This window comes from Artemia franciscana, chromosome 1 (genome assembly GCF_032884065.1).
Source record: "Artemia franciscana chromosome 1, ASM3288406v1, whole genome shotgun sequence".
Lineage (NCBI taxonomy): Eukaryota > Metazoa > Arthropoda > Branchiopoda > Anostraca > Artemiidae > Artemia > Artemia franciscana.
In genome coordinates, this window is record NC_088863.1 from 45,695,184 (window position 1) to 45,708,717 (window position 13,534).

Here is a 13,534-nt window from a genome sequence, read left to right on the forward strand (position 1 = left end):
AAATTGGCTCCGTAACTCCATAGAGTATATTAGCTTGCACCCAAAAGCTTTTTCTTCAAGTTCTTGCTAAATCGTTTTGTATTAAGGTACATGTCCCGTCCAAAACAAGCGACGAGCCTGCAGCTGTATCTTGCAGACAAGAAACATGTATCACTGGGTTCATTGGTCTCACATCTGTTCACTCGTCGAATTAGAATAATGATATTATTTATACTTTTCACAGATAAAGATCTAAACTTACTTACAAAATAAATATAAAATACTGTTCCTTTTTCAACAATTTCAGCGTATTTTTAATCTAAAAACTCCGCACATCGAACTTCAAAAACGTAATTCAGTAGATGGATGCAACTGAACCTGAGTTATGGGATAATAGAAAAATCGTCATCTTCCGTTAATGCATTCGAAACATAGGGGAGAAAAATGGCGCAGGGAACATAAACCTTAAAACAAACTGCTAGGAATGGTGCTTCTACCGAAGGGACAATCTACCATTGTGAACATCAAGAACAGTTAGTCCTGCGTTTTGAATAGCCATATATTCCAATTAAAATTAATATCAGAAATTAAAACAATCCAAGAAAAAGCTACCCGAAAGAACATATTATATTTATATCGTCAGATTCCGCTAACAAATTAACAATATATTTTTTTTCAAGTATTGATAATAATTTCAAATCAAACTTGATAAATGATCCTACCTTTTCTCTGGAGATAATTGAAATATGTGGTCACAAGGCAAATCTGATGGTCAATATTGGTATTACCTGAACAATTGTTTTGGGTCATGAAACTATTGTTAATAGATGCATTTTAACTTTTTGAACATCTTTTCTCTCTTGCAAAACTACCGCAAACTCACCGTTATGGAGTTATGCCGGTCCAAATACTCTTGTATTTACACATATAGAATTGCAATTATTTCCGTTTTCGTTGATCGGATATTTGAAATCGCGAACCTGTAATAGTTTAGAAACAAATTTGGGCTATATATTTGCACATTAGGGGGGTGGGGAAAAGCATAGCATATATTAAATACGTAAACTAACCATTACTGTATTTAGTATATGCTATGCTCCCCCCCCCCCTAATGTGCAAATATATAACAACTCCATAACGGTGAGTTTTCGGTAGTTTTGCAAGAGAGAAAAGATGTTCAAAAAGTCAAAATGTATCTATTAACAATAGTTTCATGACCCAAAACAATTGTTCAGGTAATACCAACATTGACCAATCTGATTAACTAAAGAAGGAAATGTCTTAGAAAAAGTCCTTAAAAGAATATTGTTTGGAACTGCATAATCATCCGCAACAGCTGATTATTTCATGAAACACTTACACTGATTCCTTCAAGTGAAGGCTCAGTAAATATACACGACCAAGTGACTAAACCGTCAAAAAAGAGACTGTATCCTCATGGCTGGATTTGAAGCTTTGATGCTCATACGCTCAAGCGTTTTTGCCTTTCCGTTTTTGTGAGATTTTTGGGGAAGTTCGAGAAAATTTGGGGTTAATAGAAACACTGAACAGAACGCAACCGATGAGCCAAAAGTAATGAAAGAAAGAGGTGATACCGAACTCTCAGCTGCCATTTTTGGAAAAAATCTAACAGTTTATCAGTGGTCACGGAATTCCTGTGTTATTTTAAAATCACTTTGCTGTGAGTTGGCAGGGCGGCGGCGAAGCGCAACCGGCACTTTGACAATAAAACGCATCAGTACAGTTTTTGTTAAGAAAAACAATCACTCAGTGATAATTTATTACGCCCCCTGGTATTTTGGGCCCCTATGTCCGGGCCTATTGGTAGATCTTAGCGTGTGTATCCTTGGATCAAGTTCATAAAATTTAGATAAATTATAATGAGTAATAGTTTTAGAGAAAAGCTATTTTTTTTCTTGGCACAAGATTGGCAGAGCCCGCAGTTTCAGTGACTTCAATACCCTTGTACTATCATTCCATCTAGTGGTCGTCGGATAGTTATAACATTGCAATACAAAAGTCTGACGAATCAATGTAAATTACAGTGAAATTTCTTTTGTGTTTTAATAGAACTAAGCAAGGCTGAACTACTTGAACCACTGTCACTCTTGATCTATACAAAATAGACTATGTAGGCGAATAATGCGGCCTCATTGTGTGGTAATACTATACACACACACACACACATATATATATATATATATATATATATATATATATATATATATATATATATATATATATATATATATATATATATATATATATATATCAAACTTATTATACAGAATTACTCTAGCTTGAAAAAGAACCTAAATGAAGCAATAAGAAGTAAGATAAGAACCTACTGTACAGCAAGCAATGTTTATGATAAAGCAAAATCGGTTGGTATATTCTTTTTCAGTGAGAGCTTTATTCTGACAAGGATTAGTATGGAATTGTTGGACCCTAGTATTTTTTCTTAATATTATTTTTTACCATTTTATTATACTTTCTATGTGTGATTAAAAGACAGAAGATTTCATGAGGTAATAGTTAATCTTAGCCACTGGTTTCTAGATTTGTTTTGTGTGTTTGTATTGCCACATGTTTTTCAGGGGATGAAAAAATAAAATAAAATGCGATTAATTAGCATATTCCACATGAAAATAGAATAGTAAGCAAATTGGCATGAATGAGTCTCTATTGATCCACAAAAAGCAAGATTTACTGATTAATCTTAAAGAATACCCCGACTTATACATATTTAAGGTAAAAGATGAGTTATATCGGATGAACAAAAAAAAAAAAAATTGAACAACTATACAGCCACATAGGCAGATGAGAAAGGAAAGGTTTCGGACGTACTTCCCGAAATTTCAATATTCTTCCTATAACTCGAGACATTTTTTTTCACAATATTTGCCTGTGTTTTCCTTGGATTCACGCCTCCCACCCCCTCCAGAAATAAACTCCTGTACATATTCACGAGACGTGGAACCAATCCAACTTATTTTGGGTTGTTTCCGGGCTCATTTTCTTGAATTCAAGGGGTTACTTTTAACTTTTCAGAAAGAAGTTTCAAGTCTTGTGACCTCCGGAACACAGCCCTGTTTTACATCTTTCGCCGAATATTTGACTTTTTCAACGTATTTTACGGGATTGTGATATTTAGGGGGAGGGGAGAATGTGGCACAGGTCAGAAAAACAAAATGTCTAATTAGGTCAGGAATTACCATATAAAAGATTCAATCAAACAACTATAAAAAAAGGTTAAAAAAGAAATATTAGGAGGTGTCTGTCTAGGCAATAATTAATCAGGTCATTATTATGAAAACATGACCCTGCTCAGGGTGATAAATAAATACCAAAGTCTTTGGGTTTTTTTTTTGTCCTTACATAACCGAAACGCAAGTTTACACATTTTCCACCTTTCAGGTATTTGGCGAGAAGATCTCAGTAACAGAATCAATATTGGTGCGCCAACTGATGGTTACCATAGAGTCCAACTCAACTGCAATGATAATTCAATATCAGTCGCTGTTGTAACAGAAAACGACTTCGATGGTGTAATTTACACACGCGGATCTTTCTACGGACGAAGCGAGAAATGCTTTCAAGAAGGAAGATTTGGCCAAACAGACTACTACTTTGATTTTGAATTCGACGAATGTAATGTAAAAAAAGTAAGTTTGGGATTGTTCATGATTCATCCTCTAGCAGATTTACACAGAAGTTGCTGACAGGAGCATCAAGTATGGGGGATAGGGGGATGCCTTTCAGCTCCAATATTTTCAGCCATTCTGTAGAAAAATTTGTGTCGGTTAAATAGTGGCACAAAGCATTGTTATTTTACTGGCATAATTTTTATGACGTGGAGTCCATGAATGAAGATCAGTCTCGGTCGGTAAAAAACTAAAACCAAAGCAATTTCAACAGCAATATCATCTAAAAAATGGCCATCCAGTTGGTAAAATCCTTTGCCCCAAACATTTAAAATCCCAAGCATTTCGGCTAGTGACGCCTCTGGTTGATGCTGTATATTTTTGTTTATTGTGTAAAGATGTAATATTCATACAATATAATGTTGACATGAAAGTTAAGGCTGTGGTGAATTATTAGGCCATTCCTATATTGCTATGTTGAATGCAGGGCTTCAACTCTCGACTCTTAAGATTTGGGGAAAAAGAGGGAATAGAATTTTATTGCGAAAGTCTGGGAGCCTAAATTGGTTTTAGCTTCGTTCTCAGACACAAGCAGGACTTGAATCCGCGTAGTAAATCAAGCGTTTTACAAAGCAGGTTCTAGAGCAAAAGCACGGGACTTGAACTTCTAGCTAGAAAATGCTTATTGCGGCAAAAAATTCAAAATTGTTTTAAAAATAAAAATGGCTGTAATATTTAGAAAGATGGCAAAAATAAAGCATAGAAATGCGATAATTCCACACAGAGCAACAACATCCGCAATGATTTTTCTGAATTAATGGATATTCCCGGGCAAGCGCACATGAACTTACACCAGGAATTAAATAACAAAAACAAGTTTTTCGGGAAGTAAGGAGCAAAATAAAACTTAAAACGAACAAAAACTATTAAATATTTGAGAGGGGTTACCTCTCTTCAAAAACTGGCTCTTCAAACTAAAGTTTTACATTATTTTTGAAAAGCTTTTTATTCTTCTAAATGAACGACTTGTGTTTGAGGAGTTGTTCTTAAGGAATTAGGACGAAATTCTTAGAGGGTGTTTTCCCCCTTTTTCGATAATCATGCAAATTTTCTCAGGCTCCAAGCCGTTGACGGGTAACACTGAACTTATATATTTAGAATCAAATACATATTTGGAATCAGCGTAATATGTCAATTCTTTTGATGTATCTATTGATATCAAAATTCCGTTTTTTAAGAGTTTCGTTTACTATTGAGCCGCATCACTCTCTACAAAATTATCATGTATTAAACATTAATACAATGTGTCCAAAATCAAAAATAGCAAAAGAGAACAAAATTTAAACTCACGGTGCAGCTGTCAAAACAATTCTCCGAATACGTTCCAAATTTTAATCACTGCGAAAGACAAAAAAACTTATAGAATTCAGAATGCTACAACCAATGAAATGATTTAATCTCGCAAATCTCACAAGAGACGAAAATTTTGGAGAGCAGTGAAAAAATTATGGCAAGTAAAATAATATCTACCAGGGGTAGATTGTCAATAGTGATTAATCACTAGGGGTGGCAACGTGATAGGGTGATTTTTGGGGATTCGGGGAGCCAAATTTTTATCGAGGAGACACAAAGATTTTTGGGAAAATCCACGAAAATTCAGGGATAGTGGAAGGTTGAATGTGGCGTGGGGAAAGCAGACAACCAATGTCAATAAATATCAAGATCTGAAATGATTAACAGGGTATTGATTTGCATCGATAAGTTTATTTAGATTATGTTAGGGTACCTGTTGAGATTTTACAATAAAAGACAACAGAACGTTAATAGTAAAAGAGGAATAAAGAAAAAACAATTGTGGAGTAGTAAAAGAAAAGAAAAAAGCAAAAGGAAAGTATAAAGTACTCCCTTTATTTTTACTGCAACAGAGATAAATTTGAATGAGGATAGCCTATATCCTTGCATGATTGTCCAGCACCCAGGAAAAACGGACAGAATCAGGGCATTATCCGCAGTACAACTGAGGGCCGGCAAGATATAAACAATACCTATTATTTCTTATCACTCAGTGCCCATCAAAGAGATACCGGGAGCCTACATGAGTTTGGACACTTTGAACCCCTTAATCAGCCTTGGTGGTACGCCAATACTATTTATACATCAGCCCAAACCGTAAAAGTAGACTATTAAAATCAATAAGTAAATAACTAATTACATTACTTGATATTGCCAGAAAACAGTCTGATTGTTATTTACGGAATTAGCGATTATTCGCCAGAGATGATTTTGATGTTTGATCGGGTATTATAAAATTGTCATAATAATTATTTTGTCTCTGAAAGTTAGTCATGTTCACACCAATTTGTTTTGGGAAAGATTGATGACAGTCTGTTGGTACACATCATACACCAAGATTAAGGTTACATAAAAGTGACTGCTAAGATACGACAAAAAAAAAAAACAAAAAAACAAAAAAACATCAATAATGAAAGAGAAAAAAAAATTTAATGGCGAAATGGTAAAATAAAGAAGAATCCCAACAGGGAAGGGCTTACTTCCTTTATTGATATGGTAAAAAAAAAAACTGATTATGGGGGTAAAATACTGTCTAGCAACAAGAAAAACAGGCAAATACCGACATAATATCCCTGAAACAGCTGAGGACGGGCATGTAATTGATACATAAGTTGTTAATACTTATCAGTATTTGCCTAAGTATGATACGGATTAATTTTCAATAGAGGAATAGTTAAAAATGTCCTGGTAAGACGGTACGTTACGGATAATTCCTAAGCAGCAGTATTGATGTTCGGGGATAATAAGTAATGAGTAAACTCATGAGGTAGCATAAGTAAAAAGTCTGATGGGAAAATAACACAAAACCAACTGTATGTACTTCTAGACTCACAAGTTTAAATGTTATTTTTGAAACAAAACTTAAGATATCTAGGATTCATTAAATTTGTGAAAAACAAAATATAAATAATCTTCGGGCCTCAGAGTATTTAAAAAAAAACAAGTTTTTTAACTGAAAGTAAGTAGCAACACTAAAAATAACAACGAACAGAAATTATTACGTATATGAAGGGGTTGTCCCCTCCTCTATACCTTGTCCTTCACGCTGAACTGTTTAGCATTTTTATAAAAGCTTCCTATTATAATTGTGCTTCTTGTATTTACTTGTGTATGAGGACTCGTTCTTAAAAAATCGTGCAAACAGTCAAACTTTAGGGTAAAGAGCAATGGATTGAGGGTGGGGTAACCCCCTCACATATGGAATAATTTCTATTCGTTTTGAGTTTTAATATTGCTCCTTACTTTCAGTCGAAAAGAAATTGTTCTTTTTTAATTTCTGATCGATTTCAAAGAATACCGGTAAATCTGTCTCACCCTCCATGAAAAATTCCTTCACCTCATGGGAAAGTTTGAAAAAGACTAAGTTCTAATCATTTTTCTGATCACTTTGGAAATATGCGCTTCCATAGAAATTATTCCCTGGAAATCGAAACACACAGAAAATTTCCATTGGACAATTCCCCCGGAACATCTCTGCATGAAAAAATGAATAGGCAAAGACAAATTGAGACAAATAAAAATGTTTTCGCATAGGATTTCTGTCAAATCTCCCCAGTGTAAACGGTCCCCTAGAACGTTCACCCTTTGAAATTTCCCTTAACAAGGAAAATTATCCCATGGAAACCCTTCCGAAGCACAAATCCACCCCGAAAAATATCTTCATACTTCCCAATGAGAGATAATATTCGTAAACAATGTGCAAATTTTATAGCCTAAAAACTTATCCCCAGGGGCTGGGGGGGGTCATGTTATCTCCAAAGGCATTATTTATCAGACTTTTCAACTATGCTAAACAGATTGGATACCTCTAAATTTTGATAGGACAATTTTGGGGAAAAAGGCGTGGGAGGAGGGTTTAGTTGCCCTTTAACGTTTTTTAACTTAAAAAGGGAGCTAAAACTTTTAATTTCCGTTCAAATGAGCCCTCTACCGATGTTTTAGGGCCATTTGTTCGATATGATCACCCCTGAGGAAAAGAAAAGAAAAACAAGAAGTAAACACTCATCCGTGATCTTTCTTTTGACAAAAAAAGCAAAATTCCACATTTTTGCAGATAGGAGCTTGAAACCTCTACTGCAGGGTTCTCTGATACGTTGAAACTGACGGCATGGTTTTCATTAAGACTCCTTGACTTTTAGGGGTTGTTTATCCTCGTTTTCAAAAATCTGGCAAATTTTCTCAGGCTCGTAGCCATGGGCACCAATAAGAAGGGGGAGGTGGAGGGAGTGCCAGTCCCCCTGGCTGAATGAGGTTGCCATATGTTTCTAGATTTTCCTTTTGAGATTTCTATTATACAACTAGACCCTGGCGCCGGGCCGATAAGGGAAGTCGGCGGCGGCGGGGGCAAAAAATAGCAGCAGCGGCGCGCCGCTTGTGTGATCATTGTTGAACGCAAACATGTATGTTTTGATCAGTCTTTCTCAAGTCCCAGCTTTAAGATATATCAGATTCGGGCCTACTAATGAGTTTGGTAGTTAGCGAGTCGCTGGCTGGGCGCTGGTCTTCTTCGTTATTCATCAAGAGAAATAGAAATCTGGTAGAAACGAAATGGCTGTGGTATTTTAGAACCCTTGCATAATAGTGCAAATTTCTAACAGCAACATATTTCTAATAGAATTAATTCTCAAAATTAGTAGTATTTTTTTTTCATCAAGCAACCTTCATCATCAAGAAGAACTGTTACTATTTACATCGCAGCTGGGTTGGTAGGAAAATCTTTCCCCTTAGCTTTCATAGCATCAAATATCCAGAAGGGATTTGGAAGGTACTTCCCCTTTCAATCCAGATTATTTTGATAATGAAGATCTGTGCCCTTAAATATAGAGCAACCAAATGTTTTTTAAGCCCATTAAACTGGTGGCAAATTCCCAAGCTCATCAGAGGTTCTAACTCCAGCCTCATCCCTAACCACACTGCCATCCTCTCACCCAATGCTTTCAATAAACTCTGTCATTCTGCAACCACTTTGAAATAGGATAGTCACACCTGAACAAGCACAACCACATCCCAGCATCACCATGAAAACAACATGCCTTAATGAAGAAAGGAGGGCAGAACAAAAGTGTGCAATGATGCATCAGCGAAAGCCAAGATTAAAGTTGCCTTTGCTACAAGGAAGGCAAAGAAGAGGTGGAAAAGAAAAATTGAAGTAACAAAAGCAAGAAAAACAAAGAAGAAGGCTGTGAGGAGATTTGGTGAGAAGGCAGCACTGAGGGCAAAAATGAAACTGAAAAGGTTCATACAGTGACTGTTGATGACAACTTTGTGGATGTCTGAAATAGGTCCCCGTCCTGTAATTAGACACCCCCTTGTTATTACACCTCCAGTGGTTTTATGACAAACAAGGAAATACATTAATTGTCCTCGATATTAGATTCAGAATTTGAGAGTTAGGAGCTTGAGAATTTTCAGAGCATACCGTTTCAAGTAACGCTTTGATTTCACGGAATCAGAACCTCAGTACTTATAAACACCTGCCTATGGCAAGGAATCAAGAAATATTGATTCTTTACTATACAAGGTGTCTTGAAATAGACAGGTCCTTAAATCTCAAGTTCCTAGATGGAATTTAATCTGGAGTCTGTTTGAAAGACAATGGTCTATTCATTGGATTTGTTACAAGAACTAGTGCTGAGTGAAAATTCACACTGGAAACACAAGTAATTCTTGCAAACTATTGTGTGTGTACTTTAAGTTTGTTTATTTGATTTTAAAAACTGCAATTGATTTCTAAGCAGGAAAATCGAAATCCTTAACCATACGAGAAAAGAAAAGCTCCAGAATTGTGGTTGACACAATAAAGAATTGGCTCAAATTAATTGAAAATCAGCTGAACGTCACAACCTCGGCCGGCGGCGGTCGACCGGGCCTCTTGTCAGCGTCTGATGCATGTGCCAGCGCGGTACCAGGGTCCATATGCAACATTGGAAGTTCCGATTAGACCAGGTGAGACTCCCCACCCTAAAATTCAGCTTATAATAAACTTAAGACCAACTAGGGCCACTTACATAAAATAAAAACAGATAAATCAATAGCACACAAAAAACAATCAGCAAAAAAAAAAATAAAAATAATTCAAATAACAATGGTACATTTAAACATGTCAAAATTGTTGTGTGTAAATCATACTTGACCAAGTCAGCCAAAGTGGCAGAGAGAGGCGAAAAAGAGGCTCAGAAAGCACCAAAATGAGGGGATTATTCGAATAAGTATCCTTGTTTGGATAGAAAGAGAAGATTTTCTACGCAGCTCAGGAAAAGATGGTAGGCCACCATCAACAAATATTCCAGATGCACTACAATTCAAAGGAAGACTAAAAAGCCACCGTAAAGAATTGTTATAAAGAACCCAAAGAGAATTCTCACACCTAACAGACAGAGATTGTACAAAAGCGGAGTGCAACACCTTGTACAACGAAGTGCAGTAAGCTCTGAAAAGAAAGCATCTTACAGAGGGCTAACAACTCCCGAACTTACGAATGAGTAAGTTAGCCCTGCAGCATAGCGAACGTGAAAGTACCTTAACATGAAACTCATCACTCAGAGTTGGAGCCACCGTGAATTCAAGATGTTTGTTGGACCCAACAAAAGATAATGAAACTCCAGAAGGCCAAGCCATAGGGATATGTTTCAAAGGAGTTCCCCGGGAATAATCGCTATACACTGGGTCTTAGAGGCGTTGAACACGATATCATTGGCTGACGCAAACTCATCACATATTGAAAGTAAATGGTTAAGTGCAGCCACTATAGGAGCTAAAATAACCAGGTCATCAGCATAACTCAGGTTATTGAAGCAAACACCACCAATGAAACAGCCAACCCCATTTTGTGCCAAACATAGGTTAAGATCATCAACATAAAGGTTATACAGTAACGGCGAGAGGACCCCACCATGCCGCACACCATTCAAAACAGGGAAAGACACACTGAAAAAACCACTCCATTTGATTTTGAAACGCTGCACTTCAAACCAGTATTGAAGAGTTCCAGTGATACGACGGTCAACTCCTTTAGTGTCTATTTTGTCAAGGAGCATCTCAAGGTTCCCACTCGGTCGAAAGCCACCTTTGCATCAACGAAGCATGCAAACACAGGACTAAAAAAATGGCAAAAGTACTACACTACAGATTTAAGGATAAACACACAGAACTCCGTCGAAGATCCTTCTTTGAACCCAAATTGATTATGAGATAAATCAATCTGGGGTGATATCAAAGAGTAAAGACATTTTCCCAAAAGTTTTGAGATGGTAGCTGCTAGAGCAATCGGTCTGTAATTGCTTAACGATGCCATATCACCGGCATTCGACTTAGGAATAGGAACCAGGCAAACCTCAGTAAGGGAATCTGAGACACATCAGTGGTTAAGGAAACCAGTGAAGAGCAGTCTCAACAAACAAATTCGGGACGGGCCACCATGCTTAATGTGATTTGCCATCACTCCATCAAGTCCACCAGACTTCATGCCCGGAAGCCCAGACACCGACCGCGCGACAGACTCTGCCGTTATCAGCTGCTTAACAGGATCAGTCCTAGGTTTGGAGAAGGACCTTGCCCTTGCTGCTTTGGGATCCAAAGCCACTGACGAGAAAACAGCACTGTAATGACCCCTCCATAACTCAGCAATGTCTTTGGGACCAGTCGCTGAACTGACTCTGTTCGACATTTTTGGGAGACCAGCACTCTTAGAACTAGCAACATTTCCCCAACAATCACGGAAATCAAGTGAACCCAAACTACTGGCTAAAGTCGAAGCCCTCAAACTCTCCATATTCTTTTCGCACCACTGAAGGGCACTCCAGAACCTACTGTGAAGAATTCTCCTCGCAGAGTCAAGCCCACCTCCACGAGGTCTGCCATAAGCAACTCACAAAAGTAAGGCATTTGTCGCAGCTACATAATGAGGGCGAACGTGAGTATTCCAACCAGGAATTACATTTAGCTCCACCCTTTTCCTGTTAGTACTACCCAGACGAAGAGGTAGAGTATGACATGCACGAACAATAAAAATCGAAATCAGTGTATAATAAAGAGCCCCTAACCCATTAGTATGAGAAGGATTAGTACAGTAAGGGAGAGTACAATGGTAAATATTAGTTATATCCAGAGCAAGGATACGCCTCTCAACCTCCACACCATAGGCCACAAGCTGAGACGCACTCACACGCTCCCAGTCCACAGCAGGCGGACAAGGGGTGGCGGATCTACACACAACGAATCCGCGGCACAAATAGCATAAGATAATTCAAACAAAAGAGGGAAATGGTCTGAACTAAATATATCTTATCTTACAGAAATAGGCATAACATTACTACTAAAAGAACTTGAACACACCACATGATCAATCCATGACGTATGGCCTGACGGGCTCAAATATGTCAAAGTCGATAGCTCTAGAGCCACTTCATCACAATAAACCAAATCATTTTCAGCTGTTACTGCCTTCAGCTCACGGCTGAAAATAGTTTCTGTACTGTAATTAGCATTAAATCACCCAGGAAACAAACATAAGTATATTTATCAGATAAAAACGATACTAGTTTACCTAAGTACAGGAAGAATTCAAGCAAATTCTCACTTGAGCAAACTGGCATATAAACATTAACAAAAAGGTACTCCTGACAATCACAACGGAGGCAGACTGGCTGCAGTCTCTCATCTGAGGGGAAAGGAAAAGATATTAGGTGGGAGTGAGCATTTCTACAAAGAATAGCTAACCCCCCTCTCGGTCTCCCTCTCAAAAGGCCATCACCTGCTTTCGTAGGATTCACTGCAAAAGAAACTAAATCCTCACTTAAACCCTCCTAAAAAGCTTTATCCAAAATTAATTAACATGGTTTCCTGTAGAAAAAGTGGTGAAACCACTTTCGCTTGTAGCGCAGCCGACACAACGAGCTTGAACGAAGTACTGTTGGACTGGTCGTCACATTTTTTGAGCAAGATACTGGACACTTCAGCTTCCTTGAAACAATATTAGCAACTGTGTCCTCAGTAGTTTTGGGAGCAAATCTACTAACAAAGAGCTTTGATACATTAGTTTGCAGGACTAACTTCATATTAGGAATCACAGACCTGATATTAGCTCCCACAGCGTATTTGGGACCTTGAAGACCACGTGAAAGAGAACCACGACCTCCAACTGCCTGAGCCGTTTTAACCTTACGCGTGTTAGCAGGTTTCTTTGTAGCACTGACATAAGTTCCAGCTTCAATTTGACTCTTGGTACCAGTCACTGGCCTAGAAAAAGAGTCACGGAGCCACTACTCAATCTATTAATAGGAACAGGCGCATACTCATTAGCACTATCCGTCGAAACAACCTCTTTGGGTTGCACCATGATGGGAACCTCAGATGACTACGATAAATTAGTTGCGGGCGTCATCTGTTGCTTAGCAACAACTGTATGAAGTGTAGATCTGATCTCATCAAGTTCAGGTTTTAAGCTTGAGACTTCCGATGACGCAATATTCTGAACAAATAATTTTAGCTGCTCTATCTTGGATTTCAAAGAACTATATGAGCTCATAATACTCGCAAGATCAAAGTGCAAGAGTGACAAAGAGGGGAGTCGCAAAAAATTACACGCCACAAAAGTCGGAAGTAATTTTCTATCAACATGTAAGAGGATAGAAAAACACAAAGTACAGGGCTGTTTGTAGATTGGCCCGAACAGGCTTTTTACAAAGTCTGGAAAATCCTTCGTCAGAGACGCGATCACTTCACTGGGAACGTAAGCAACTAGGTTTCCTTTTGCTCGGTTGATTTCCTCCACCGAGTAAAAATCTGCACAAAGCTTAATTTGGAGATCCTTAGGAGTCCAAGAGTCTATCCGAGTGATA

General features: G+C 37.7%; 1 protein-coding gene across 1 annotated transcript in view; it reads left to right on the forward strand.

Annotated features, from left to right (window-relative positions):
* The window catches only part of LOC136030430 (uncharacterized), a 30,843-nt gene that overhangs the window by 412 nt on the left and 16,897 nt on the right, over window positions 1-13,534 (forward strand). The window contains exon 2 of the mRNA XM_065709412.1: window positions 3,397-3,644. Coding sequence (XP_065565484.1) covers window positions 3,397-3,644 — 248 coding nt within the window. The remainder of the gene's footprint in view (window positions 1-3,396; window positions 3,645-13,534) is intronic.